Genomic DNA, 26,209 nt, shown 5'->3' on the forward strand with positions numbered 1-26,209 from the left:
CTTCTACCAAGTCAGGTTACTCCACAGAAGCATATTTAAAGAGGATGATATATTGAACTCTTTCAATCTGCCACTCAAAAGAAGCATCATAAAGTACAAAAGCTTTTTTCCTACACACAAATCTGAGTGGTTCAAATAAATGCTTGTTGTGAAACAGACTTAAACAAGCCAGTGCAAATAATGTGTTAGATTTCACTGTGATGTATTTTGGTTTATTTTACACAAAGCCAGACATCTGTGTATGCTCAGATTAAAATAGATATCCACATGTAATTTATACTACGCTCACTAATCCCTTCTCACCTGTATTTAAATCCCTGGAAACACCTTGCTGTCCAATGTGTATACCAGTAGCTATTTTTTCCATTCACGCAACAATTTATGAGACCGGGCACTCACTGCTCACAGGAGGACACATTCTGCATTTTCCTGACACTGCTGTGCAGCAGCCACAAGCCAATCCACCTTATCCTTCCACTGGAACCCTTTTCAATATCTAATTTGTAAATGGATCAGCTGTCAGCACTGAAAACAGCCTTGGAAACTATTGTTATTCCACTTGCGAATACCACTTAATAGGCTTATGCAAATTATGTACCTTTTATTTACTGCCCTAACCAAATCTAAAGGGAAGATGTTGTCAGTAACAGCTCCCTTCCCCAATCGCATGCTCAGCCCTCTCATTAGGGTGGTTGAGTGCAGCACTTAGATTGTCATTCAAGAAACAACAAAAGCATCTCTTGGGACTTCCTGCTGAGACAAGTATACTGATGGAGTCTTAGTAAACTACAAAATTACAAATCCAATTACTTGACAAAAACCTGCACAAGCAAAGTGCTTTTAAACCTTTGGGTTATTTGAAGTACATCATCACAATCAGGTGAATGCTAGGAAATGCACCAATAGCTACTGCAAGCTGCACTGCCGCAGACATTTGCAGCACTTTTGAGATGAGAATTATCATCTATTTGGTTACACCCCTTCCCTGGAAGTGTTCAAGACCAGGCTGGATGGGGCTTTGAGCAACCTGGTCTAGTGGAGGGTGTCCCTGCCCCTGGCAGGGAGGCTGGAACTAGATGATCATTAATGTCTCTTCCAGCCCAAACCATTCTATGATTTCTATGATTTTATATATAACTTTCCTGTTTCATATATAAGTATCGACTCTATTTTAAAAGCACGAGGCATGAGCCGAACAAGGTTAAGACACAAGTTCATGTAATAAACACTTTCTGAGAATGTCTAGAGACCTCAGCTGTGCTTTTTGGGGTTTTGACACTGTTGAGGGAGAGAGGAAATGCTTGTGTACTGGAAACACTAGCAAAAGTAAATGCACATACAGCAATCTGTCAGCCTCAGCATTAAAGTATATATATAAAAAAGATCAGATTCATGTCTCAATTTATGAATATTCCAGTTACCAAGGTCAAGATACTACTTTCTTCTTTAAGTTGCGGTACTGCAGCCTGTGTCACAAGAGCTGATTCACAGTTAACAACAGAATACATTTTCACTAAACTTCCCATAAAAAGGCAACTCCTATGAAGTGATCAGGTTTTGCATTTATGCAGGGAAGAGAGGGATTCCAAAGATTTGCATACATATAGCTACTGTCAAAGTAAATAATCCATTTACATTTTAAACTCCAGCTCCTCACTCTGTGCATATCAAGTAACTTCTCACAGCTCTGAAATTACTCGGGATTTCATGCCAAGGATTATGTTCAGTAATAACTATGCCAGGAAAAGTCACAAGCAATAGTGTACCAAGCCAGCTTTACCATGCACTACAACTCTTTCCAGGACAAGTGAGTCTGCATCTGGTATATATACTAGAACAGCCTAATTCGTCTAGACCCAGAATTTAGAAGTGTTGCCTATTGTATATGCAGCTAACCACCAAAATTTTCCAATACATGCACAGCCTGTTCAGATCTTTGAAATCATTTATTCATTAACAATTTGGTGGTTTGCTAACCCAACATGAAAAGTGACAGATGTTCACAAAATGTCTGACAGCTGCAACAGCTTTCTGATAAAACAGAAGTAGGTTTCTCTGGTTAATTGCCATTAGCATATCCAATGCAAAATAAGGAATACAATAAAAGGTGAAGTATTAACAATTCCTATATTTTTAAATTAATCATGTCCCAGAACAACTAAAAAATTCCAACTGTCATTGGTAAACTCCCAATTCTGTTTAAGTATCAGCGTGTTTCTGTCTCCTCTCCTAAAATCTACTATTTCTAATATACTTTTACTTATATTTTTACTGTATATGACTTTTGGTTGAGCAACACCTTCTCTGATATCTGCCTAGAACAAAACAAAGCAAAAAGTCCTTCCCTCCCTGTAAGTAATTACAGCTAAAGCTAAGCAATACTTCAGTGATTTCTGCAGCTCCTCACACAGAGGGAGCAGCCACCAAAGTTCAAGCTACTAACCGTAACTACATACGCTGAAGAAAGTCATGTAGGCTGAATAACCTAGAAGGGATAACTTGTTTTTTCTGAAGTCTAGCTCCTCATTACCATGCACACCCACAACACAAACCCTAACCTCCAGCATCTTAATCTACACCTACACTACAATTGTTCCTGAAAAGTGGCTTATGAACTCCTATCACCATTCCCTGGGAAGAACAGGAAATCACAGAATCACAGAATCAATTAGACTGGAAAATACTTCTAAGATCATCAAGTCCAACTGTTACCCCATAACTGCCAATCTTTGTATCCAGCCTTGACTACACATAAAAATGAGCTTAAGATGATATTATAGAATCATAGAATAGTTAGGGTTGGAAGGGACCTTAAGATCATCCAGTTCCAACCCCCTGCCATGGGCAGGGACACCTCACACTAAGCCATGTCACCCAAGGCCTCATCCAACCTGGCCTTGAACACCACCAAGGATGGAGCATTCACAACCTCCCTGGGCAACCCATTCCAGTGCCTCACCACCCTCTCAGTAAAGAATTTCTTCCTTATATCCAATCTAAACTTCCCCTCTTTAAGTTTTAACCTGTTACACCTTGTCCTGTCATTACAGTCCCTAATGAATAGTCCATCCCCAGCATCCTTGTAGGCCCCCTTCAGATACTGGAAGGCTGCTCTGAGGTCTCCACGCAGCCTTCTCTTCTTCAGGCTGAACAGCCTCTATTTTCTCAGCCTGTCTTCATACGGGAGGTGCTGATATTAGTCCCCTGATATTAATTAATTCTCTTTCCTGAAAATATGATGACCAATATTTCAGACTGAAAACAAGGCCAGAAAAGTCAGCAGATTTATCTTTCTGCACAAAGAAAACTGATTGGTGAGGAATTTTCTCTCCCAAGTCAGCTAACTCCTGCATTTGCGATAGAGTCAGCACTACCAAAAGAAAAACAACACGGGAAGAAAGAGAGAAGGGCACATAAAGTGAGGCATAACTGCTGCACAAAAATATGTCTATCCTAAAACAATCATGTGAAATATCTTCAATACCAAAATTGCCTGAGAGGGGGTATACCCTGCTCCTCTGCAGCCTTTGATAACTGCTTTCCAAAACAGTGCATCTTCCAGATGATCACAAAACAAAACATGGAAAAATTCCTGTTAAGAGCTGGCACTCCTAACTAAGGCTAAGAAATACCACAAAAATTAAACTGTAATCATCAGACTTTTGCTCCTTACATCAGCAAAATTAACTCCACATAAAACACGCTGAGTTCAGGGACTCTAACAATAAGGTTTCCTAGGAAAGGCACTGGAAGCAGAAATATTTGGGCAGCATCTTTTTCAGATATATACATGTATACACACATCTATATATGAATGTCATAAATATGGAATACATGTAAATTAGTATTTTATATAATTTTATCTTTATACATTATACACATATACACATTGTATATATAAAATGTAAGGGTTAAGTATTTTATAAGTTATGTATCTTTTTTACTTTGAAGCTTGAGACAACCCCAACCCCTTACACAGCTCAGTCATGCACTGAATCCCGAGTGTTGGTAGCTGGTAAGTCAGTAAATTAACTCAAGTGAAAAGAAAAGAGGGTCAATTCCAATTCATCTCTCATCTACTTGCTGACCTTATTCTTATGACAACTATAAATTTAAACTATATTATCCTTGCAATCCTATTAAAGTAGGAGAAGAATGCAATTTCATCAGTTCGATATTCAGATGTCCCAGGTCTTACAGCATCATCACTGAATTTCCATTTTGTACCAAGTTCTTTTAGGCCGTGTACACGGCGAGTGCAGTAGCTATACACTTCAGCAGGATCTCAGGAAGGACAGTTTGAAAAAGGCAGATGACAGATTGCTCTGAACTGCTCTCCTTAATAAATTTCAGCCCCTCGGCTGAAGGTAAAAGAATGGCAAAAGTCTATCTCAAGACACTGAAGCTCAGTTATAATTCATTGATCTAGGCAGGATAGAAAGTCCTGCTTTTAGAGTACTCCAAAGATAAAAGCCAGAGCTCTTTCTTCTTAAGATACGCAAAAAGAACAAATAATAAAGGTAAGTTTAGAAAGCCAAAATGCACTCTTCATACTCATATTACAAGTTACTATGAGACAGAAGCTTTGACTTTCAATAGTTTCCCATCACTCTGCAAGTGCAAGTGACAGACACCAGTTCACAAACACTGGACATCAATGTACACAGAACTGCCCAATGAATTTTAAGCAACCTACAAGTAACAAAAAGACAATTTTTACATAGCACAGAAATGAACTCACAGCATTTGCTCAGACCAAGCAAACCAAACACAGGAAAACAAACCGGTTACAGGTTCACAGTTAAAAATAACCTGGGTTTTCTCCCACTGCCTTAAATTTCCTTAACCACTATATAATCTCTCATGATTGAAGAACTTGAGTCACCCCATGTTAATGTCACTCAAACACATAGCTATACCTGCGAAAAATTTCACGTCACCCTGAGCTAAACAACTGATCTGTTATTATGCTGAGGATCCTCATTAAACATTCTCAAAGTAAGCCCTGGTCACTGACATCTCAAAAGATACTTTAGAGCTTGGAAGAGCTTTGCGCCTCTTTGCAAATATATTCACAGCTTCCAGCAACATATGGCACTTTTTCCTGTGAATCACAAATGCCCACCACATTTGAAGAAGGATGAGATTCTAAAGGAACTGATCAAAAGCACCAAAAATAATAAAGAATATGAAAATCTGGGTCTGCTCTTGGAACAAATTTAGCAGATGTGACATTTGGAAATTAAACACTCATATTTCACTGATTTTGTGGCAACGTGGTTAGCCTAGCATGCTGGTTTTGGGTGGAGTAATTTTCTTCACAGTAGCTACTATAAGGCTCTGCTTTGGATTTGTGCTGAGAACAGTGCCAATAGCACATGGATGTTTTAGTTACTGCTGAGCAGCGCTTACAGAGAGTCAAGGCCTTTTCTGCTCCTCACACCAACTAGTGAGTAGGCTGGGGGTGCACAAGAAGCTGGGAGGGGACTCAGCTGGGACAGCTTACCCCAACTGACACAAAGGATACTCCAGACCATATGGCATCATGCTCAGCACATAAAGCTGGGGGAAAAGAAGCAAGGCGGAACAAGAAGCAAGTTTGGACTGAAGGCATTTGTCTTCACAAGTAATGGTTACATATGATACAGCCCTGCTTTCCTGGAGACAGCTGAACAGCTGCCTCGCAATAGGAAGTGGTAAATGAATTCCTGGTTTTGCTTTGCTTGTGTGCGTGGCTTTTGCTTTACCTGTTAAACTGTCTTTATCTCAACCCAAGAGTTTTCCCACTTTTACGCTTCTGATTCTCTCCCCCATCCCACTGGGGGGTGGATGAGCAAGTGGCTGCATGGTGCTGAGCTGCCAGCTGGGGTTAAACCACAACACCAAACTTATAATGCGCATTCCTCTTTACCACCTCAAACTGGAACATTACACTCCTCCCCTTTCTCTAGGCATGACACACTCCATTTCTTTACAACATACACTGGTTCCTATGATCCTTGTGTCTAGGCATTGAGCTCTAGGTTACACCTCAGCACAACCACCCAAGTCCTCTTAAAACACTACGCAAATATCACTGAAGACTATTTGAAACATGTACAAGGAAAAGAACCCTAATCCAGATTTTAAAGTTGGAATGTTTAATATAAACATTAACCTGCTGAATATGTACCTCTTCAGAACTCCAATGTGAATTTATATTTAATCTGGTTTTGATTAAAATACGTTAATGTAGACTTGCGCCTTCCTGCTGCAAAAATGAGAACTCATCTAGTTGGGAATATGTCTTTTAGAAGCACTGCATTTCTCAGATGACTAACTGAGAAAAGCTAATAATTCTTTAGCTGTAAAAGCTTTATTTAGACACAGTTATATATGCATAAAAATCGCTTTTGCAAATTTTTGTGGATTTGACCTAGCTTTCTCCTTACATTCTGATTTGAGAGCTAGAAACAACAGTACAACTACATATTCCTCCAGTTCAGATGTTAAATTCTAAATTAATTCCCCTTTATCTAACTGGGTATCTTCAGAGTTACCACCAGGAACCCTGCAGCAGTCATTCCTTCAGGAGAGGGAGCATGCTGCAGCATTCTGTTCCTGAAGAAACCTACAGCAGAGGACAGAGGTGAGAAACAAGGAAGCACAGATGTCTACTGTCAGGGTAGCTCAATCCCTTGAGAGGCAGAGGCCAAGTGCCAGTTTCAGCACTACCACCTTGGGCATGGTGGAAGCAGCTGTAACTTGCTCAATGACGCCCCAGCCCTGTCTGCAGGAGCCTCTCTCAGGAGCAGCCTGCAGCCAGAATGGCAGGGCCCCCCACCTCTCATCCAATCCCATCCTTCCCCTGGGACACAGCCACAACCCCATCCAAGCAGAGACAAGCCACTGGGAAATACTGATTTCCAGTCTGTCACCCGCTTCAGCCAGCAAAACTCAATCACCCTGAACAGCCTCCTCCCTAAGTCCCTTCTCCTTCACCATAAGCAGACAGTTATCTTCTTAGGGATTTTTCTTATCTAACTGATAGAACAGTTGCTCTATCAACTTGATAGCCAATATCTTGCATCAGCAGAGAACATATCCTTTTCCAGATTTCCTCCTAATGCACACAAATCATAAAGTAAATGAAAAATGACAGGCATAAAATCATAACATATAATAAGATCTGATCAAATTTATTTTACATCCTTCTTCAAAAAAACATCTGAGGAATTGCCTGGCATTGTAGATACTATGGTCAAGAAGTTCCAGCACAAGAAAATACGATGCTAGGTGAAGGAAATCAGAGATGCCTGCACAGCCTCACAGGCAAGAAGTCGATCTAACTGAAAACCCATAGAAAACAAGCAGGTGAGATCAGCTGTCAACTACATCATTTACCACCTACCCCAATACTAGCACAGCACGGATGCCAGGACAGCTCTACCTATTTCAGAGACCACAGCACTTACGCTGCATTAAGGTGAATACATAACAACAGCATCATTTGAAATACCTTTCACCTATTATTATAATAACTAAAGAAAAAATTGAAAACAACATGCCAACATTTGTGTTTCAATGAGATGCTCACACTGGATAGACTCAACCTAAAATGACAGTTCAATTCTCCAATGTTTCCCACAAGAAGAATTTAATATTTCTCATACCACTATTTGTTACTCTTTAGAATTTACCCAGTAAATGTTCCATTATAGCAATATTCCATTATCACTGTTTTAGTTTTAATCATTAGCAGCTTTTCTACATTACATCACTAAATGGTTTAGAAGAGTATTACTGCTCATAAGTGCCTAAAAAGTGACCAAAGGTAAAATAAAATATGATGTTATTTTTCCAAGCATAAAAAGATTAGCAGTAACAGAAACGTCAAGACTGATTAGGTTCAATGACCCACTGAAAAATTCAGCTGTACTAAAAAGAATAAAACGCTTACTGAAAACAGAGAAAAGTCAAAGCAATTTATGTTTTAAATTTCCCACATTAAAAAAGGATTGTGCAAGTAGAGTCAGAAGAACAAAACTGGCTAACAAAAACATTTCCTTGGCTTAGAGCAAATACTGATCTTGAAAGCAAAGAGAGAAAAATTACCTGCAGACGTGGTTCATAAAACTTTTCCCTTTGCTTTAAGGTTTGCCTTGTTAAACTAATTATAATACTTGAAGCAGCAAGGCGCAGAAATTTGACTCAAATTCAGTCAGTCAAAATACTCAACCTTCAACTCCCACACCATGTTTTCCATACCTAAGCAACTATAGGGTACCTTCCAAATTACTCGCAACATTTGATAACATTCCGTAACAAAGTGTCCCTAAGCTAAATGCTGCCTTAATTTGCATTTGCACATTGCATTTCCAATTTATATCATATCTTATCATTCACCTCCTCCATAACAGTATCACATTTTCTTCTCACATTCTTCTGTGTGCTAAAATAAAATCTCTTTTGCAGGCCAAAGGAATATATACTGGAATATCTTTATTCTTGGCTGTTGTGCTTGTTATGTCCTGTTGTCTTTATTTTTCAATTCCATATCCACCTCTTCAATGCAACATGAGTTAAACCACTTGAAAAAGTTACTAGTGGTGGTGAGTTTTCAGTCTCTTCATTGTCTCCAAATCCAGACAGGATGCTTAAGCAAAATTCAATTTCTGCATTCAATACAGGTGTGACAAAGTAAAATAATAGGGTTATAATATTCAGGGAAGTCAGACCAGATGACCACTTCCCTTTACACCTATCAAATGCAACTACTGTAGCAGTAAAGAGCTATAAGAAAAGGGATCCTATACTAGTTTATCACATAGTGATCACATACTAGTTGCGCAGTCACTAGTCAAAACTGCGGTATTGAGCAACACACTAACACATGTTCAAAAAACAATGCAAAAAAAGGTGGTGCAAGTTTTCATGAAACATGATGTTAAGAGACACAGAAACCTGCTGACAGTATCCTGTGGGGTCCTCAAGGATCAGGTTGGGAAGACGACTCATGCACTTGTCATCCCCATACAAAACTATCACCTTTCAGCTCTGGTCTCTCACTTCATCCTCCATTCTCCCTTCAATCCCCTCATGACATTGGTCCAAATGCTATTCACTGCTACTCACAAAGCTTCCTTTCACAATGGGCCTCCTTCCAGCACTGCTTCTAAACTGGTCTAAGAGCTGTAAGTTCCAAAAACTCCCATGCAAAATTTGTGTCCTAAAGCTGGAAATAAGATGAATATTTCTTTTTTGTCCACTAATCAAAATGCAGTTTGCAGCAATGCTCACTGACTTACCGCAGTCTCTCATTGACAGCACCTTTTGATTTCTGCTAGTGTCATTATTTTCTTGTCACCACGTCTTTCTGACATGTAGAATACATATAAATGTATTTCGGATGATACACTTACTTTTAAAATGCTTCAGCTTTTTGTGGCCACCATAAAAATGAATACATAAACAAGAAGTTATTTATAGTTTTCACATAACATTGTTGGGGAAGCTACTGGCACAAAAGCTAGAGAAAGTAACAAATTACCATAACCACAGCTGTTCAATCAAAAATAAAACCACTCAGTATTTTATATGAGACCCTAACACTGCTCCACAGATAGCTATGAAAACGAAGACTCAAAATTTTAACTTCATTCTGCAAGTATTCTTCCCATACCCAATTCAAGTTGAGTCCCATATCCAATTCAAGTGAGTCTCAAATTTCAACCTGAAGTGAAAACCTCCAGAAACAGGATATCAGAAAACACAGAGAAGACCCGTCTTGCAAATACAGTACTCACTTGTGAGCCAGGACATGTAAACCTTCACAGAACTCCTTAGAAGTTGTCCTCTTCTCATGCTCAATCTCACACCAACTAGACATCACAGGAACAGCTCAGAGAGATTTATTCTTTGGCAGAGATGATGTAGTTCTTGGTCAGCATGCAATTCCCAAAATACATGAGCATGCTAAGGAATTACCTATTTCAGCAAGCTGATGACAGCAGTGATTTCCCATGGCTGGAATATAACAGAATTCTGCAGAACACGTGCCTATTGTATGTGAACAGTCTGTGAACAGCTATGGCTGAAGTACATTCCAGCTTTCAGCATATCTTAATGTAAACATGATTCAGATGGAAAGGCTTAACACAGCTGTTAATATGCATTTCAGTATTACAAGCTTGTTCTTCTATTACCCTTTGTTTAAAAAAATATTTACAAAGTTAATGAATGGCATTGGGATTTGTGACCTCACCCAAAAACACCCGGCCCTGCACTTACTGGGTATAAAGAAGCCAAATGCAAGAACATCACCCAGAAGTACAAATCAGCAAAGCTCAGACTAGTACTGTACATATGGAGGAAGAGGGATAACTGCAAGAACAGTATTTCTCAAAAATTATGAGGCATTATTTCTCCACCAAGGCAGCAAGAGACCTATGGAGAGAGAAATACATGCTGTTATTTTACACTCTGCAAGACCCTTGTGTTGTGAACCTGGTGGAAAGCTGCCACCACAGAGCTGGTGTTTCGAGCTCTCTAGCACTCTGACTCAGAATAAGGAAGTGTCAATGTAAAAAAAAAAAAAAAAACATTAACTAATGCTAATTTTGCTCAATGGAGAGAATATGGAAACAAGGAAGGCACTTTCAGCAACTTCAGTTTAAAATGAACAGTTGCAGTACTAGCTATTATTTCAAATAGATACTGGTTCATATTTCCCTCCCAGCATGCCCACAGTAAGATCAGCACAGAACGAGTAGCTCAGACACACTCCTCTTCCACACTGCTAGCAGATAAAACTGATTTTAAAATCACAGTACTAGCAAGGCTGGCTTTCCTCCTCCAGCTGCTACCTGCAGTGTCTGTCTGCAGGAAACAGTCAATATTACCACAGAAAAATACCATGAAACACACTTTTAAATAATGCTTTGCTGTCTTGGTCACAAAGGAGACAGACTTGAGAGAAATTATACTGCCATTCAGCTCCCCACAGTTACCTATAAACTTTCCCCACCCAAGGACACCAACACTTCTTCTCATCTGTATGCTTTTCTGAGGGATTTGCTAATGCACCCCTATTTTCTTCAGCATGTCTGCCAGACATCTCACTTCTCAAGCACAACCCTATTGCTTCACAGGGGTCTGCACAGGCCATGAGGAGCAGGCAGAACAGTCCACCTTGATCTGGTGAGCATCAACTAGGTCAAGATTTCTTGCAGGAGAAAACACTCGCAGCTCAGGCAAAGCAGAGAACAACCCTGCACTGAAATAAGCAGAGAGCTACGACAGGGATAGCGTGATATATGTAATGAAGGATCGAAAAACCTCTGAGACTTCCTCACCAGGCTGGCCCAAAGAGATTTATACTTCATGTAGCTTTAACTGAAATAAAGCCAGCAGCTATAGCCTTAAGTGTTTTAATTTCCTTTCATTCATTCAAAGCCAAGCTCCTTTAAGAGATTTTTATCCTCAGAGGCAGTAGTTGTTTCTTTATCCAAGATGGAGAGCAGAGAGCCCAGCCTGCAGATTGTAAGAGATTCACTCCCAGCTTTTCCTGCCAACACTACAACCCTTCACTGTTGGGACAAATCAAAGTCTCATGGAAACAAGGAGCATTAGCTCCATGTGACCAAGCAGATCTGTGATCTCTGGCCTCCTGCTGGTCAGTCGGCAGGTCACCATCTGGAATCAGCGTGCCCCACACATTTTTCCTTTTTAAAGTAGTCATTAAATTGCATTCTGCATGTTAGTGATACTGTAACGGATTACTTGGGGACTCATTTAGACAACAACTGAAGTATCATTACCAAAACCACACTATTTTTTTCCAGAATTATTATTCCAGCTGGAAATTACACAGCTCAGATACAAATTCAGAAATCTGCCCCAAAATATTGTTTAAAATGTACATGGGCAGTTTGTTAAAGCAGTGCTTACAGTAACAGATGTCTATATCAGAGAAGACATCCACATATAGAATAAAGAATAATTCTTGTAATTTTAACTAAACACTGTGCTGACAGTAGTCAGGAGACTGGACATGCATTTGTTTGTTGGTCTGCTTTATTACTATTTTAGGAAACAACATTTCCTTTAAAAATTAGTGCTGTATAACTTCTAGTAGCATTTCACAATTTTAGCACTCAACTTCTAAAAAATCACTTATGCACAATTGTCATAAAGACTTCCCACACCATCACTCAGCAAGTATTCAGGCACTAATGATCTTAAAGGAAACTGTGGCGTTTTAGAATTTACAAATCCAGAGAATATTGATTACAGCTAGGCAGTTTTAATGCAGAGTATTTGGCTCACTCACCCTCATCTATGAAACTGCTGCCATTTATTAAACCAGGCTATAAATCACTGATTAAGAACAATTAAAACCGAGAGTGCTACTACAGGTTTGAGTAACCTACTAGAAGTATTTAACAAATGATATTTTAGCAAATCATTTCATATCATGCAGTACCCTAATATTTCTTGATATAAGACTCTCCGTCTATGCAGTGACAAGACAAAGCACGCCTCACTGCAACCAGAATTCATGAGATGCTGAAACCTGAGCATGTAAGTAATGGCCTAACCTGCTCACATCACTCTGTACTGCACAAACCATCAATCCCCCAGAAAAACACATCACTAAAAATAACGGGTTCAAAACTTGCATTGTTAAACATGAGTTTCAAAGTACTTCACTGAATTTAGACAAAGAAACACTTTGCAAAATAGCTTCCTCTGATTAGGACAGCAAACAATGAGATACTTCAGCAGGTTCAGCAGAGCAAAGACAACTTGTGAGGCTGCTTCAGACGGCATATGGAATTAATGATTCTTTTTCAACCCACAGCTTCAGCAACTGAAATAAAAAGGTGGCACTCCTTAGATCAGGAGCTTGCTACAGTGGCTACTAACTCGTGAAGATGAGCAGACCATTACAGACAGCTGGAAAAGCCACTCACTGACTTGTGAACAATTCCAATCAGACCTGGGGAAGCCTTTTCTGGATCAAAGAGAAAGTACTTTTCATAGAGCTGTAACAAAAACATTCAAAGCAAGTTCCCTAAACATCAGCTGTCTTCCTATGCAAGATTCTTATTTACAGAAGAAACAAAGCCCCACAAGATGGACTGTGGGCATCAAAAATACCAAAGTTCACTGTGTTTCAGAACCACCTTGAAAAGCAAAATTTGCACAGAAGCAAACCCCAGCATATCAGAATTATGTACTCTGTAGGGATTGGTGCATGGACGGGAGGTTGTCAGGAGGGACAGGAACCAGCTGACCCTGGGGAGGTGCTTAGGCAGCAGATATAAGGAATTCTAACTGCGCAATAAATCGCTGATGACCCGCATTCCGTGAATGCTCTATGTCTCAGCCCTAGTTCGGAGGGAACTAGTGCTTCCGTCCCTCACCACACGAGTAGCGAGAAACTACAAGTGGTGACCCCGACGTGATAGCAATGGATGTGAGCCACGTGGTACAGGTACTGGAGGCCCTCGTGCAGCAAGCTGGGTTGCCGAAGGCGATAAACTCGGAGCCAGCGGGCCACTGCATCCAATGGTTGCGAGGCCGGGGGGCGGTGGAGGCCCCCGTGGACGTATTAGATACCTCCCGATGGGGACGGATCTGCCAAGAGCTTTTGGAAGCGGTCTTGGCTGGGGAAAAGAAAGCAGGAGACCTAGGGGAGACGTGGGGTGCCATCGAGAAAGGTGTCTCCAGGAGAGGAGCTGCTGGAGCGGCCGCGGGACACGGAGGCGCTGCGAGTGGAAGAGCCGCGGGTGCAAGCGCGGGAGCTGTGGAGGAAGGTGCCCTGGGAGGCGCGGCCGGAGCCCCCGAGCCACGCGGCCGAGCGGGCAGCGCCGGGGCTGCAGCGAGACTGCCAGAAACCGCGGCAACAGCAAAAAACCGGGAAGCGGAGTCTTGTGAGCCCTGGCAACACTCCCCTTTGTGCGACAGGGCAGGGGACAGGGGGGTTCCCCACAACGAGCGACAACAACCCTCAAAGCCTACCCTGGGGGAATCCTCCCTACTAACGACACTGTCTTTATCCTTGGCTACCAGGCTGGAGTGTTCAGTTTGGTTTTGATGTTCTAGGGAAAAAAAAAAAAAGAAAAAAAAAGAAAAAAAAAAAAAAAAAGGTACCCTTATAGCCTTTTGAACACGTTGTGTGAGTGCCGTGGCGGGCTGTGGACTTGAAACCCCATATACAACTCATTTGATAGTCTCTTTGTTATCCACATGTACTAGAAGTTGGGAAATATATATCCATGTATATCCATGTTTCTATTAGCCCTTGGAGACTTTTTAAGGATATTGCTGACCACTTCTTCCAATGTAGGCTGGCCACCTGCATCGGAATGAGTGTGCATTTTGGTCAGTGTAAAAGCCCAAGGCTCGTGCGATGTGGGGGGGGCAGAGCCTCTGCGGGGACGCCTGCTGAAGTTGAGCCTGCCACCTTACACTGCAGTGATGCTGCTTGGAGCTGATTTTTGATTGTCTTCACAGGGTCCTTATGCTACGTTCTGTATAAGGGACCGTATAGTGGGAATAATGATTGTCTAGGTTTTGTGTTTCAAATATTGTAATTGTATGGAGTGTGCTTGTGGGATCCCATGCATGCGTGTGTGTGTGTGTGTTGAGGGCTGACAGTGTTCTGTATATTTTTTGTTGTTGGGTTTGTGTAAAAGTTTTAATGGGTAGCAGATGAACATTTTGGACAAGAAAGGGTTAATGCAAAGTGCTGTTGCTGGCAGGTATTTACTGCTGCTGATAAGCAGGCAGGCAGCTGTAGCTTCACATTTCTTTCCCATCAGAATGCCTTTGAATCACTTTAACGGGCCTCCTTCTCAGGAGCTGATAGCGTGGGAGAGGGGGTATGTTTGTGTTCTCCTACCTACAGGTCCATGGCAGCTGCCTGCAAAGTTTGCAAAGCCTTGCCATGAGCTGGACAGACAAGTGGAGGAACTCGATGCCTCAGCTACAGGAGCTGACAGTGAATACCCCGAGCAGAATGAGATAGAGGAGGAGAAAAATAAATGATTACAGGACATCACTTGGGGGCAACTGAAAAGTAACAACTTGAATATGTGTGCTTGTAACGTAACTATTATTACAGGCTGTGATTTGGTGTATAAAACCACCTGTATTTACTAGCCAGTTGCTAATGAGAAACTGTACCCTGTGTTGTGTGGATTTGTTACTTGTAAAAGGTGTTAGAGCATGCAAATTTGCAGCAGCTGCTAGAAAATGCTAAGACAAAAGCTAGAAAGATTCTAATACGATGGTAGTGTTATAAAGCAGGTAATGGAACAAATTAAGAGGGTGGAAGAACTCCACTGGTAAGAAAATTCTTTGGCTAGTTTCTTGCTGCCATCAGCATTTTCAACATGCTGTTGTAACCTGTAATAGTTACTCTGGTAATGTAAATCTGTGTGTGCTTTGCCACAGTAGCAACTTGTTACTGGATGAAGCAGGTGAAACTCTGCATTGACAACGAGGTACAAGAACTGAGGTTGACCAAATGCCTGCTGCCACTGTCAAGGGCAAGACTGGGTTGGCCTCTGTCTTTGCCACCAAGAAGAACCTTTAGCTCCGCTGTTGGCTGCAACCCAGCAGGCGTGGAGCGGTGGGGACACATGCCATGCCAGACCTTGATGTGAGGGGATGGCCTCCCCTGTTATCAGAGAGCCATCCAGGAGAAAAAGGGCAGACCCAGCAGCCTGTGATTGACCTATGTTGAAGTAATATGGAAACATGCTAAGATCTTACACATGGTGTATGAGGATGGGCAAGCCTTTTGGCTGGACAATTTGTTAGGTGAATGGGGACTGACAGGTTGGCTGGTTGCTCTAGTAAAAGGTGGACTAATGGTGTTTATTGTCATTTTAACGATTTTGATTTTGTTGCTGTGTATTTTTAATGTATCCAACGAATGATTATGAGTGCTACAAAGCGTGTTTGGCTTGTATAGAAAGAAAAAGGCGGAGATGTGGATGACTTTCTGGCAAAGAACAGCCATGTACCCAGATCAGCAAGTGCCTACGTGGAGTCGGACATGAACCAAGGGTCAACAAAAGCTGAAGGAATCACAGCAAGATAAGAAGGAACTGACAAATGCTACTGTGCTTGCACTAAGTGGGCTCTTGACTGATGTTGATAGTGTTTGTCATGCCACCTTACAAATAGGGCAGCAATCGACTTTTTATTGTTGGCACAGGGGCATGGTTGTGCTGAATTTGAGGGAATGTGCTGCATGAATTTGTCAGATCATTTGGAATCCATTTATAAGAGTATACAACAATTGAGAGGGGGTTAAACGGCTAACGAAAGATGATGGATGGAGTAACTATATTATGTGTGTTAGTTTTATTTGTATTAGTAGCAAGTTATATGTTGTGATGTGTGATATCTATGGTTAAGAAAAATGTAACATCCGTCTGGTTTGCTCAAAAACAAAAAGAGGGAATTATGGAGTGGCTGAGGGACGGTGGACATTTCGTGACCAACTCAGATGTCAGCCTTAGGAGATGGTGGTTATGAAGAATACAGCTGAACAATGGACATGTGAGCAATCCCAGCTGTTTGGTCTTAGCCAGAAACTGAATTAAGTTGCAAGGCCTGAATTCAAGTTACTCAGGCTGTGAGGCCTAGCCTTAGGTTACTAAAGGACAGTTACGTGCAGTAGAATAAGGAACTTGGCATTTGCTCAAGGCTAACAAGATGTGGGAGCGGAATGGTGAAACTGTAAGTTATGTGAGAAAGGTAGCGAATGGATAATTTTAGCGAGCTTGTTTTCTGCTTCAAAATGCATGGACTGCACTTCTGAGCCAATCACAATCTATATTGGTTACGTCTAGCCAATAGCAGTTCAATTTCTGGAAGCATATACTGTAGCTACTGTGCTGCGACAGTGATCTGCGGACCCCATTGGCCATTGAGGCTACGATGGAGTGTGCGCAAGTCCTTTTTCAGGCTTTGTCTGAGCGAGCTGCTGAAATTTGCCCAAATCACTGTAACAGTCATTCGCACATCCCTGGACTCCTGACTGAAGGTAACAATAGGGCAGACTGTGTTGCACAAGGTCTGCCAGTCCCTGACTGTTGTGCTCCAGTTTTTATGTGCTATTTACATGTCACGGTTGATACCTGTAGCAGTGTCATCTTGGCTATGGCACAACGCAAGCAAGACACTAAGGCGGCCATTTTGCATTGGCGCGATGTCATGGCGATTTTGGGAGTCCCTAGCCAGATCACGACCGACAACGGCCCAGCATATTCAAGTCAACTGGTGGCTTTGGTTTTACAACAGTGGGGCATTGAGCATAAGACCGGTTGTCCTTATAACAGCACTGGCCAAGCTATCGTCGAACGCGCGCACCGGACTCTGGAAGCTCGCCTCGGGTGTCTTGAGGCGGGGGAGACCGTACCCGGAAGAGCTCCCGCAGTCCGTGTGCGCCGACTTTTACTTTCTGCTCTGACTCGTTTAAATCAATTCTCGCATGGATCAAGTGAACAATCCCTGATGAGCTCGCACTTTGCTCCACCTCTAGACAAACCCCTGTATCCACAGGTACGGGTGAAAGATCTGGAAAAGGGCAAGATAGGTCCATTTGCCCTACGTGCTCATGGGCGAGGCTATGCCTGTGTGGAGGGGGAGACTAGGCTAAGCTGGGCACCGGCAAAATGGTTATTACCGTATTCGTAGCTGAGTCCGTAAGTTTGTATTTGAGCTATATTTCACAGATGGTGATTGGCGCTCGTCTATATCTGGGAAAGAGTGATGGAAAGAGGTGTGAAATGACATCCCTGGCCCTTGTGTGTCCAGATGACTTCACTCACGGATCCAGTCACGACGTGCCTTACGAACTTTGTAGCCGGCCGTTGAATACGACATCACTCAGGCCAGAAACACATGCGCCTAGGTCCCTTTAGGCTGACGCTCTGTGTTTATTAGTATTAGGATGTTTGTTTCCTTCTTGTTTGATTATGTAATACGCACTGTGTGTGAATACTTAGTGGCACAAACCTTTCTTACTTAGTTAATTAGAGTTATAAGTTGTTATTTGGAATAGCTGTTAAAACCCTGAGTTTTCTAGTCTTGAGGCGGGGGAGATGTAGGGATTGGTGCATGGACGGGAGGTTGCCAGGAGGGACAGGAACCAGCTGACCCTGGGGAGGTGCTTAGGCAGCAGATATAAGGAATTCTAGCTGCGCAATAAATCGTTGGTGACCCGCATTCCGTGAATGCTCTATGTCTCAGCCCTAGTTCGGAGGGAACTAGTGCTTCCGTCCCTCACCACACGAGTAGCGAGAAACTACATACTCTATATCTTACAATACAGAAAGCTAAGATCTGTGACAAGGGCAGACACTCAAATAAAATTCCCAAATAATACTTTCTATCCAGATTCTAAACACAAGTACAAATATCTATGACAATTTTACGCCGCACACATACTTTACGAGATACACAGCATCCACTCAGCTTATCAGTAACTCAGACTTTTAATCCTATAGATTTCCATATTTTCATGACCATCATAGAGATTGGCACATATCTGGAATGCTGCCTTAAAGTTGGAAGAAACATAAATATTTACAGTGAAATTTTCATAAACCACAAAAGTTTTTAATAAGTTGCTAAAAAAATTAATTGAAATAGACATCATTAGAGAGAATCTTGAAGACAGATGTGGAGCAGACAGAACAATGCTAAAGCAGCTAACCTGAAAGAGCAATGAAGAAAGATTAAAACAATAAGTGATCTACAGATCTGTAGTTTAATGTGGATTATAGGTTTTTACATAGGACTCTCTGAAAAGCCTCCATTACACAGTTTAATCTAGCAAGCAAGTCATGAATGCTCTACTGAAAAATAATAAAGCCAGGGGAACAGACAAAACCCTGCAAGTCTGCAGGGTAAAAGCTGTCCAAGAACACAAAGAAACATGTTTTGCTCTGTCCTTTATGTAGCTTACAGAAGTACTTCCTATTGACAAGAATTTTTGAAATTACACAGAACATATAACTGCACATCATAGGCATTTTTAAAAAAAAATACTTTGGTTGTATTTAAGTTATTGAAATCCCATGTAAAGGAAATAGGATTCCTTTAAAATTTTCCATCCACTTTGTGGAATGCATTCTTCTGTTGGCTGCTGTGCATAAAGAGGCTCATTTTCATTCATGGCTAATAAAAGATATTTTTTCATAACACTCGATTCTTGAAGCACTTGGGCTAATATCCACATGTAGGCCTACTTCGCTTGTATGCAAATACTTTGTACTTCATATAAATCATTACTTGCTGTATTTCAACTAGAAATACATAAGCACAGTGTTACTAGGCTCAGAACCTAAGGCACTTGCATTCTGTAGAAAGGAGAATTTATGGTATATAATGCATCACAGTACTGATTTTAAGTTAACTTAAGTAACTTCTTTATTTTCTCTGCCAGAATGCTAGCTTTGCAACATGTCTCCAAAGAATTATGCTCTTCTTATAGCTAGCAGGCTGCCCAGAGCAGCTTTCTTCTCTTGGACACAACACTGCTACAGCAGGAGCAAAGGCGGCTATCCCTAAGGGAAACAACACCACTACTAGCCAGCCAGCTTGCTCCCTTGCTTCTTTCCTCATTTCGGTATTTGCTGTTTTGCCATGCCCTCAAAAGCATCAAGGAGACAAAGTCACCTGTTTCAAATGAATGAATATGAAAGCACAACGACAAGAGCTAGTAAAAGCTGGTAAGAAGAATGAGAAGATGCTTCACACAGAAGAGGCTGTATTTAAACACAAGATTGGTGAAAATCTCTCTCATAACATGGAACAGGAGGAGAGAAATCCCATTCAGAAGGAAAAGCCAATGTTAAGAGAAGCAAGTAAGAAGAATCACACCTCTGAAAATTGACTTCAGATTTTTCAGATTTTTTATTTTGACGGGAGGGTGGTAACAGGCTTTCTTCTCAACACCACAGAAGAAAATTCTAAGGACTGTGTCCTCACTTTGGTGCATATTAAAAGAGGTTTCCTTGATCCCTTTTATGTGCAAAGTCCACATTACAACTAGCCATCACTCTCTGCTTCTTGGTATAGTCACATCTTGCCTGTTCATTCCTGCTTTTATAAACATACATATCCAGGTCATAATATGTCAGTTTACAGCGCTCACATGCCCAAAAAGTATAAGAAAGTTTCATTTACTTAATGCTACTGGATTAGAAGGCAAGCCAGCTAGCTGAGGTAATATCATGACATATAAAATAATTTCCCTCCACAGACACAGCATTCGAACAGCACGGTAGGGACTCTGAGAGTCCAGACTTAAGTTCAAGGAATCTGCAAGTACTATTTAAGGCAGCCCTCTGTACACTGATGCTTACTGCAGTGTTCCAAGCAGCCACTAAACGCCCCACTTGAAAAATTTTAGGGGCCCTTAAAACAAGAGCAGGGAGGGAGTCACAACAGTCTTCAGAACTCCATAGTTCAATATTCTCTGCCCTAAAGCACAACATTCTAGAGCAGAAGACAAGGCTGACAGTACGTGATAAGTCTGACAAGATGACTAAAATTGAAGTATAAACAAAAAGAAAAAACTACTACAGGCTTAATCTTCGTTCTCAAAATAAATAATGCTTGAAGTTTAACAAGTTTAACCTTTGCATTTCCAAATGCAACAACCAATTTCATAAAATTCGCATTAAAAACAAAGTTTGTAACCAGGGCGTACGTACAGTCTTTGCAACATCAACACTGCTAATATTGTTAAATGCACTTTAAATGAATCATTTCCATAATGTTAACACAATAGCTAAATACTGCATAACTGCTAACAGCTCTATGCATATAGCTGACCTTCTTATTATGCATAAGAACATTCTACTTCTAAATAAGTTCCATAAGTTATATCACCAGCTAAAAATCCTGACATGTTTAAGTAAAATTCATAAATAGGGCAGGTAGTGAGTACCTCTTCAAAAAATGAGCTCAGAAGCTCACAACAAAATTGCAGTATCCGCCAAGGTCTTTCACCTTATCCAAGGTTTCTTCTTTTATACAGCAATGCAGAGAACAGAGTTTTCTTCCTATCTGCTGTCACAAAACGATGGAGACAGGGTACACACACAGCCAAGGGCCACACTAAGGAGAAAGAGGGGAACGAAGCCCCAACTTGTGCTATTACAAGAACTAACATTGTATGTGTCTGACTCCACATCGTGACCTACCTTTCACTATTAGGCTGGGTATCGCGGCCTTTCAACAAAAGCAAATTATGGTAAGAAAGTCACGCAAATCCCCTTCTGCTTCATCTTCAGTGTAAATAAAGCCTGCTCCTTCTGCCTCATTCGCTTCCCTTGCTACAAACACGGACAAGCCCACCCCACATGGAATCAAAGGCCAGGGCACTACACCACCACAAAGGACACTTGGAGCCAGCCTAGCACCTCCCCTTGCTCCTTCTTCCACTGGAGGGGCTAGGGAAGACACAAGGGTGAGGATGAAATGGTGCCTTAACAACAGCTATTCAAAAAATGAAACTGAGCATAGCACTTCCCTTTACAGAAATATCCTGAAGCTCAACAATTGCAGCAGGGCTGTTTTGGTGTCAATAAGAAGTGTAATGTAAAAATAGTGAAACTGTAAAATCAATCACACACATTAACAGCATAAATGCAAACTGAATTTAACCTTTGTGGTCACACTTATAATCTCTCAATTAGATGATTACATGCTAATGTTTCCACAGGACTCCCATCTTATTTAGCATATAGAAGAGATTTAACAAAAAGAAAAAAAACCCTTCTAATTGAGCTAGCAGAGTATACATTCTATGTTCATACATAAGAAACACTACACCTACCACACACATCAATCAAGACTCCAAGGGTAGTTCCCACAGTTAGGCATAGTATGCTCTGCATCTCTACTGTCTAAAAATTACATATTGCACTAGCATAGGCATTTCTGTAGGAGATCAGTTAAATTATATTTATGTTCTTAACGATACCGATCTTGAAACTTTCGCCTTTTTGTTCACAGTTGCTTAGAAGAATCACTAAGTATTTCATTATTGTGCCTCCCATGCACAAGAGGTTTTGGGTGATACAAGGTCACCCACACTTGCACACCAAGTACAAACCACTAACCCCTACTGCAGTTTATCAACACTAAATCACAGAAAATAATGTCTGATTTGCCAGAGCGTAAACTAGTCTATAAATGTTTAATGCTGAAAAACTGTTAGAAGGTTACCCAGTGAGGTTCCAAATTACTTTCTAAATCACTGCTACTCTTCATAAAATTTCATTTGTTCTTTAATGCCCTTTTACATCAAAGTTTCTCCTTTTACCATTTTCTGAACAAAACTTCCCAATTCACTTTCCAACATACATAAGCAATATTAAATTGTCTGTGTATTTCAGAATGGAAAATTGTCGAAGCACTACGAAAGCTGTGAGAATATGATTCTTTAAGGCTGAAATCTTTTAAAACAGCAATTTCTTCTTCTCGTAGTTTAAGCCCAGCCGGCAACCCAGAAAACCACGCAGCCGCTTGCTCACTCCCCCCCGCTTCCTCCTCCCACTCCCAGAGGGATGGGGAGGAGAATCAAAAGAATGTAACTCCCACGGGCTGAGATAAAAACAGTCCAGTAACTGAGGCATAACACAAATCACTACTGCTGCCACCAATAATAATAAGAAAAATAACAAGGGAAGAGAATACAACCACTCACCACCCTCCAACCAATACCCAGCCCAACCCGAGTAGTGATCTCGCCCTTCCGGGTAACTGCCCCCAGTTTATATACTGGGCATGACGTGCTATGGTATGGAATACCTCTTTGGCTAGTTTGGGTCAGGTGTCCTGTCTCTGCTTCTTCCCAGCTTCCCCTCCTCCCTGGCAGAGCATGAGACTCAGAAAGTCCTTGGTCAGATTAAACACTACTGAGCAGCAACTAAATACGTCAGTGTTATCAGCGCTGTTCCCAGGCTGAAAGTCAAAAACACAGCACTGCACCAGCTACTATGAAGGAGAAAAACGACTGCCACTGCTGAACCCAGGATACTTCTCTATGTGAAACTGAAATTTATTAATAAATAGATTAATACAAAAATTATTAATAAGTATAAGCTACTGCCCACCAGTCATTGTGCCAGGGCAGGACAGCTCAGGCTTAGAATAACAGGAACGGAAAGATAATTCCAGGAGCATCCTCTACCCATAGTTCTCGGATAAGATGGCAACCTGCAGCAGGCTCCCCATAGTAGAGGAGAGAGTGCAGACAGTCGTTAGGTTACCGTGCAACTGCTCATCCTTGACAAAGCTAACTGATAAAACTAGTTTATACAAGCAAAGATACTGCTTATAAATGCAGCTAGTGGGCTGATTAGCATAAGTTCATGACAAGTGCCCTATGCTGTTAAATAACAGCACAGAAAAAGAAAGATTCAAAATACCAGTTGGAAAAATAAGCACTTTGCTTAACAGGAGGCTCCCCTGACACGCATTAAGTGCAGAAAAACATCTTGCTAAACCAGATGGTTATTTCACTTAGATCTCTTTACTACAGAGATAAAGTTGCTAGATAGCAAAGGATACACAAAAAATTCACAATATGTATGTATCAAAGCTGTTTTATAGAAATGATAAAATTTTAAAAACACTGTCGTGGTTTAAACCCTGTCGTCAACTTAGGCATGCAGTCCACTCCCCCCCCCTGCCCTTTCTTCCCCCCCCCTCCCCCTGATCCTGGAGGGATGGGGAGGAGAATCGAAAGAATGTAACTCCCACGGGTTGAGATAAAAACAGTCCAGTAACTAAGGTATAACACAAATCACTACTGCTGCCACCAATAACAATAATGATAAGAGAAATAACAAGGGAAGAGAACACAATACCACCTATAGAAAAACAGCCTGACCGAGCAGTGAGCCAGCCCTTCCGGGTAACTCCCAGTTACATTCCAGGCATGACGCGCTGTGGTATGGAATACCTCTTCGATTAGTCTGGGTCAGGTGTCCTGTCTATGCTTCCTCCCAGCTTCCCCTCCTCCCTGGCAGAGCATGAGACTCAGAAAGTCCTTGGTCAGACTAAACATCTGAGCAGTAACTAAAAACATCGGTGTTATCAGCACTGTTCCCAGGCCGAAAGTCAAAAACACAGCGCTGCACCAGCTACTAAGGAGAAAAAATGACTGCTACTGCTGAACCCAGGAAAAGCACTTTTACTATAACAGTGCTATTTAGTATTTAAAGACTAAATGAACTAAATTAAAGCAACAGTTGTCAAAACACCCAAGCACAGAGAAATCCTGAATTATAAAGCCTCTCCCCAGCAAAATGAAAGATCTACATGAATACTTTTAATAAGGCTTTACAACCATGCTTTACAGAAAGTGCATGCACTCTCACTCTCTGACACTGGCTCAATTCCTAATAGCAAAGGTCCTGTTGAAAGTAAAAGTCATGGTTTGAAGGTTACATTATTGTAAATATTGTTTGCTACAGTTTCTATCAGTAAGCACCTCATCACGTATTGCAATTTGGTTCCCAGTGCCATGAGCTGTGGTACAGCATCAAAATTATGACTGGAAGTGGCAGCTATTTAGAGAGGTAGAAGCAAATTAGCAAGTAATAAGAATTAAAACAGTCAAAATTTCACAGGTATTCAAATCATGTTATTCATAAATTAAAGCAACTACAAGAATATTAATTATGCTAATAAAAGTATTTTATGCTAATAACATAAAATGTTAAAAGCATAAGTCACACCACTTATCTTTTGGGAGCAAGATGCATGAGCTTTACTGTAAAGTGCACTTACCAGTGCTGGATTATCTTTAGCTTCCACACCAAAAACATCTCGTTGTTTCACTGTCAGTAAATCAAGTTCTTTAGTATCATCATCGTCGTCATCATCATCACCTTCAAAGAATTGCACAGAGTCTGGGTTTGGTACCCTACTTGGTACAGGAACTACTTCTTCTTCCTTCTCGTCCTCTGATACCTCTTTTGATTCATCCTCAGACTCGCCACTTTCCTCAGCACCTTCACTGGAAGCAGAACATTCTTCAGCTTCTTTCCTTCTCTCCTTTGTTTTGTTAACAGACACCTTGACACTGAAATTAGTTCCACATTTCTCCACTTCTTCCTCATTCATCGAGGAGGGTGAATTTTTATTTTGCTCTGCCTCCTTCAAGTGATCAGTCCCATCACCTGCCTTCTTTGCAGATAGCTGTTTCTGAACTTTCTGAAGAAATCTCACACGAGGTGCCATCGCAAGACCAAGTGATCTAAAGCATGAAATAAAACAAATAAATTAATCTGAAAGGCAGACAAAATCTGACTACATTAGAGGCCCTCATCAATGACTCAACTGATACAATTTTAGTTCTGGTAACTCGTATCAATACATTTTGACAAACCTTCTTACAAAACAGCATTTGGCCTACAACAGGACAATCTAGCTTGAAAAATGCAAGCTAACGTTAAGAGAGGAAGGAAGATGAAATAACTGAGAACTCTTAAGAATAGTAACAAATCCTCCCAGGAAAGAAAGCAAACAAAGAACCTGAAAAGCTGCAGACAAGAACAGATTATCTATGATTCACAGTAAAATACGGTGGAAGAAAAACCGATGTAATTTGGTATTGAGGATATATGGATGTCATGTCAAGGACTGCTAGAAATGCAGCCAGAACATTACCCCCACCATCTTACGGTGACTGAAAGATCAGAAGAGCAAACACAGTATGGATAAATGAATGACTGCAGAAAAAGCTATGGAAAAGACATTTCTCCCTCAAAGGAAATCTCTCCTGCCTCCAAACCTTTACAGCAAGGCGTTACTTTCATGGCATATCAAACCTGATCCTATCAAATCCAAGCTCAAAAAAGCAGTATTTAAGCCTCTTTCAGAGTTCATGAATCTTCTAATTAGGTGAATAAAAAATGTAGGGGCACACTGGCACTGTGCAAGGAACACACAGAGACCACAGCTACATTTCGAAACACATAATACAGAAGTGATAGTGAGTTTGTAATAGTCAGAGCTTGTATGTATACTTAACAAAGGAGTATTTAACCAACTAAAATGGCTGCATATATACACAGAAATATAAAAGACCAGTCTCTTGATTCAGATTGTTCAGTTCTACACCACCTCTCCTCTCAATGCTGCTCGTTTCAAGAAGACAGCATTATATCTTCTCTTCACCACA

General features: G+C 41.1%; 1 protein-coding gene across 1 annotated transcript in view; it reads right to left on the reverse strand.

Moving 5' to 3' along the window:
• The window catches only part of DDX10 (DEAD-box helicase 10), a gene marked incomplete at its 5' end in the record, with an annotated part of 179,004 nt that overhangs the window by 107,210 nt on the left and 45,585 nt on the right, over window positions 1-26,209 (reverse strand). Inside the window, one exon of the mRNA XM_080614445.1 lies at window positions 24,814-25,282. Coding sequence (XP_080470571.1) covers window positions 24,814-25,282 — 469 coding nt within the window. The remainder of the gene's footprint in view (window positions 1-24,813; window positions 25,283-26,209) is intronic.

This window comes from Psittacula echo (assembly GCF_963264785.1).
Source record: "Psittacula echo genome assembly, chromosome: 3".
Classification (NCBI taxonomy): domain Eukaryota; kingdom Metazoa; phylum Chordata; class Aves; order Psittaciformes; family Psittacidae; genus Psittacula; species Psittacula echo.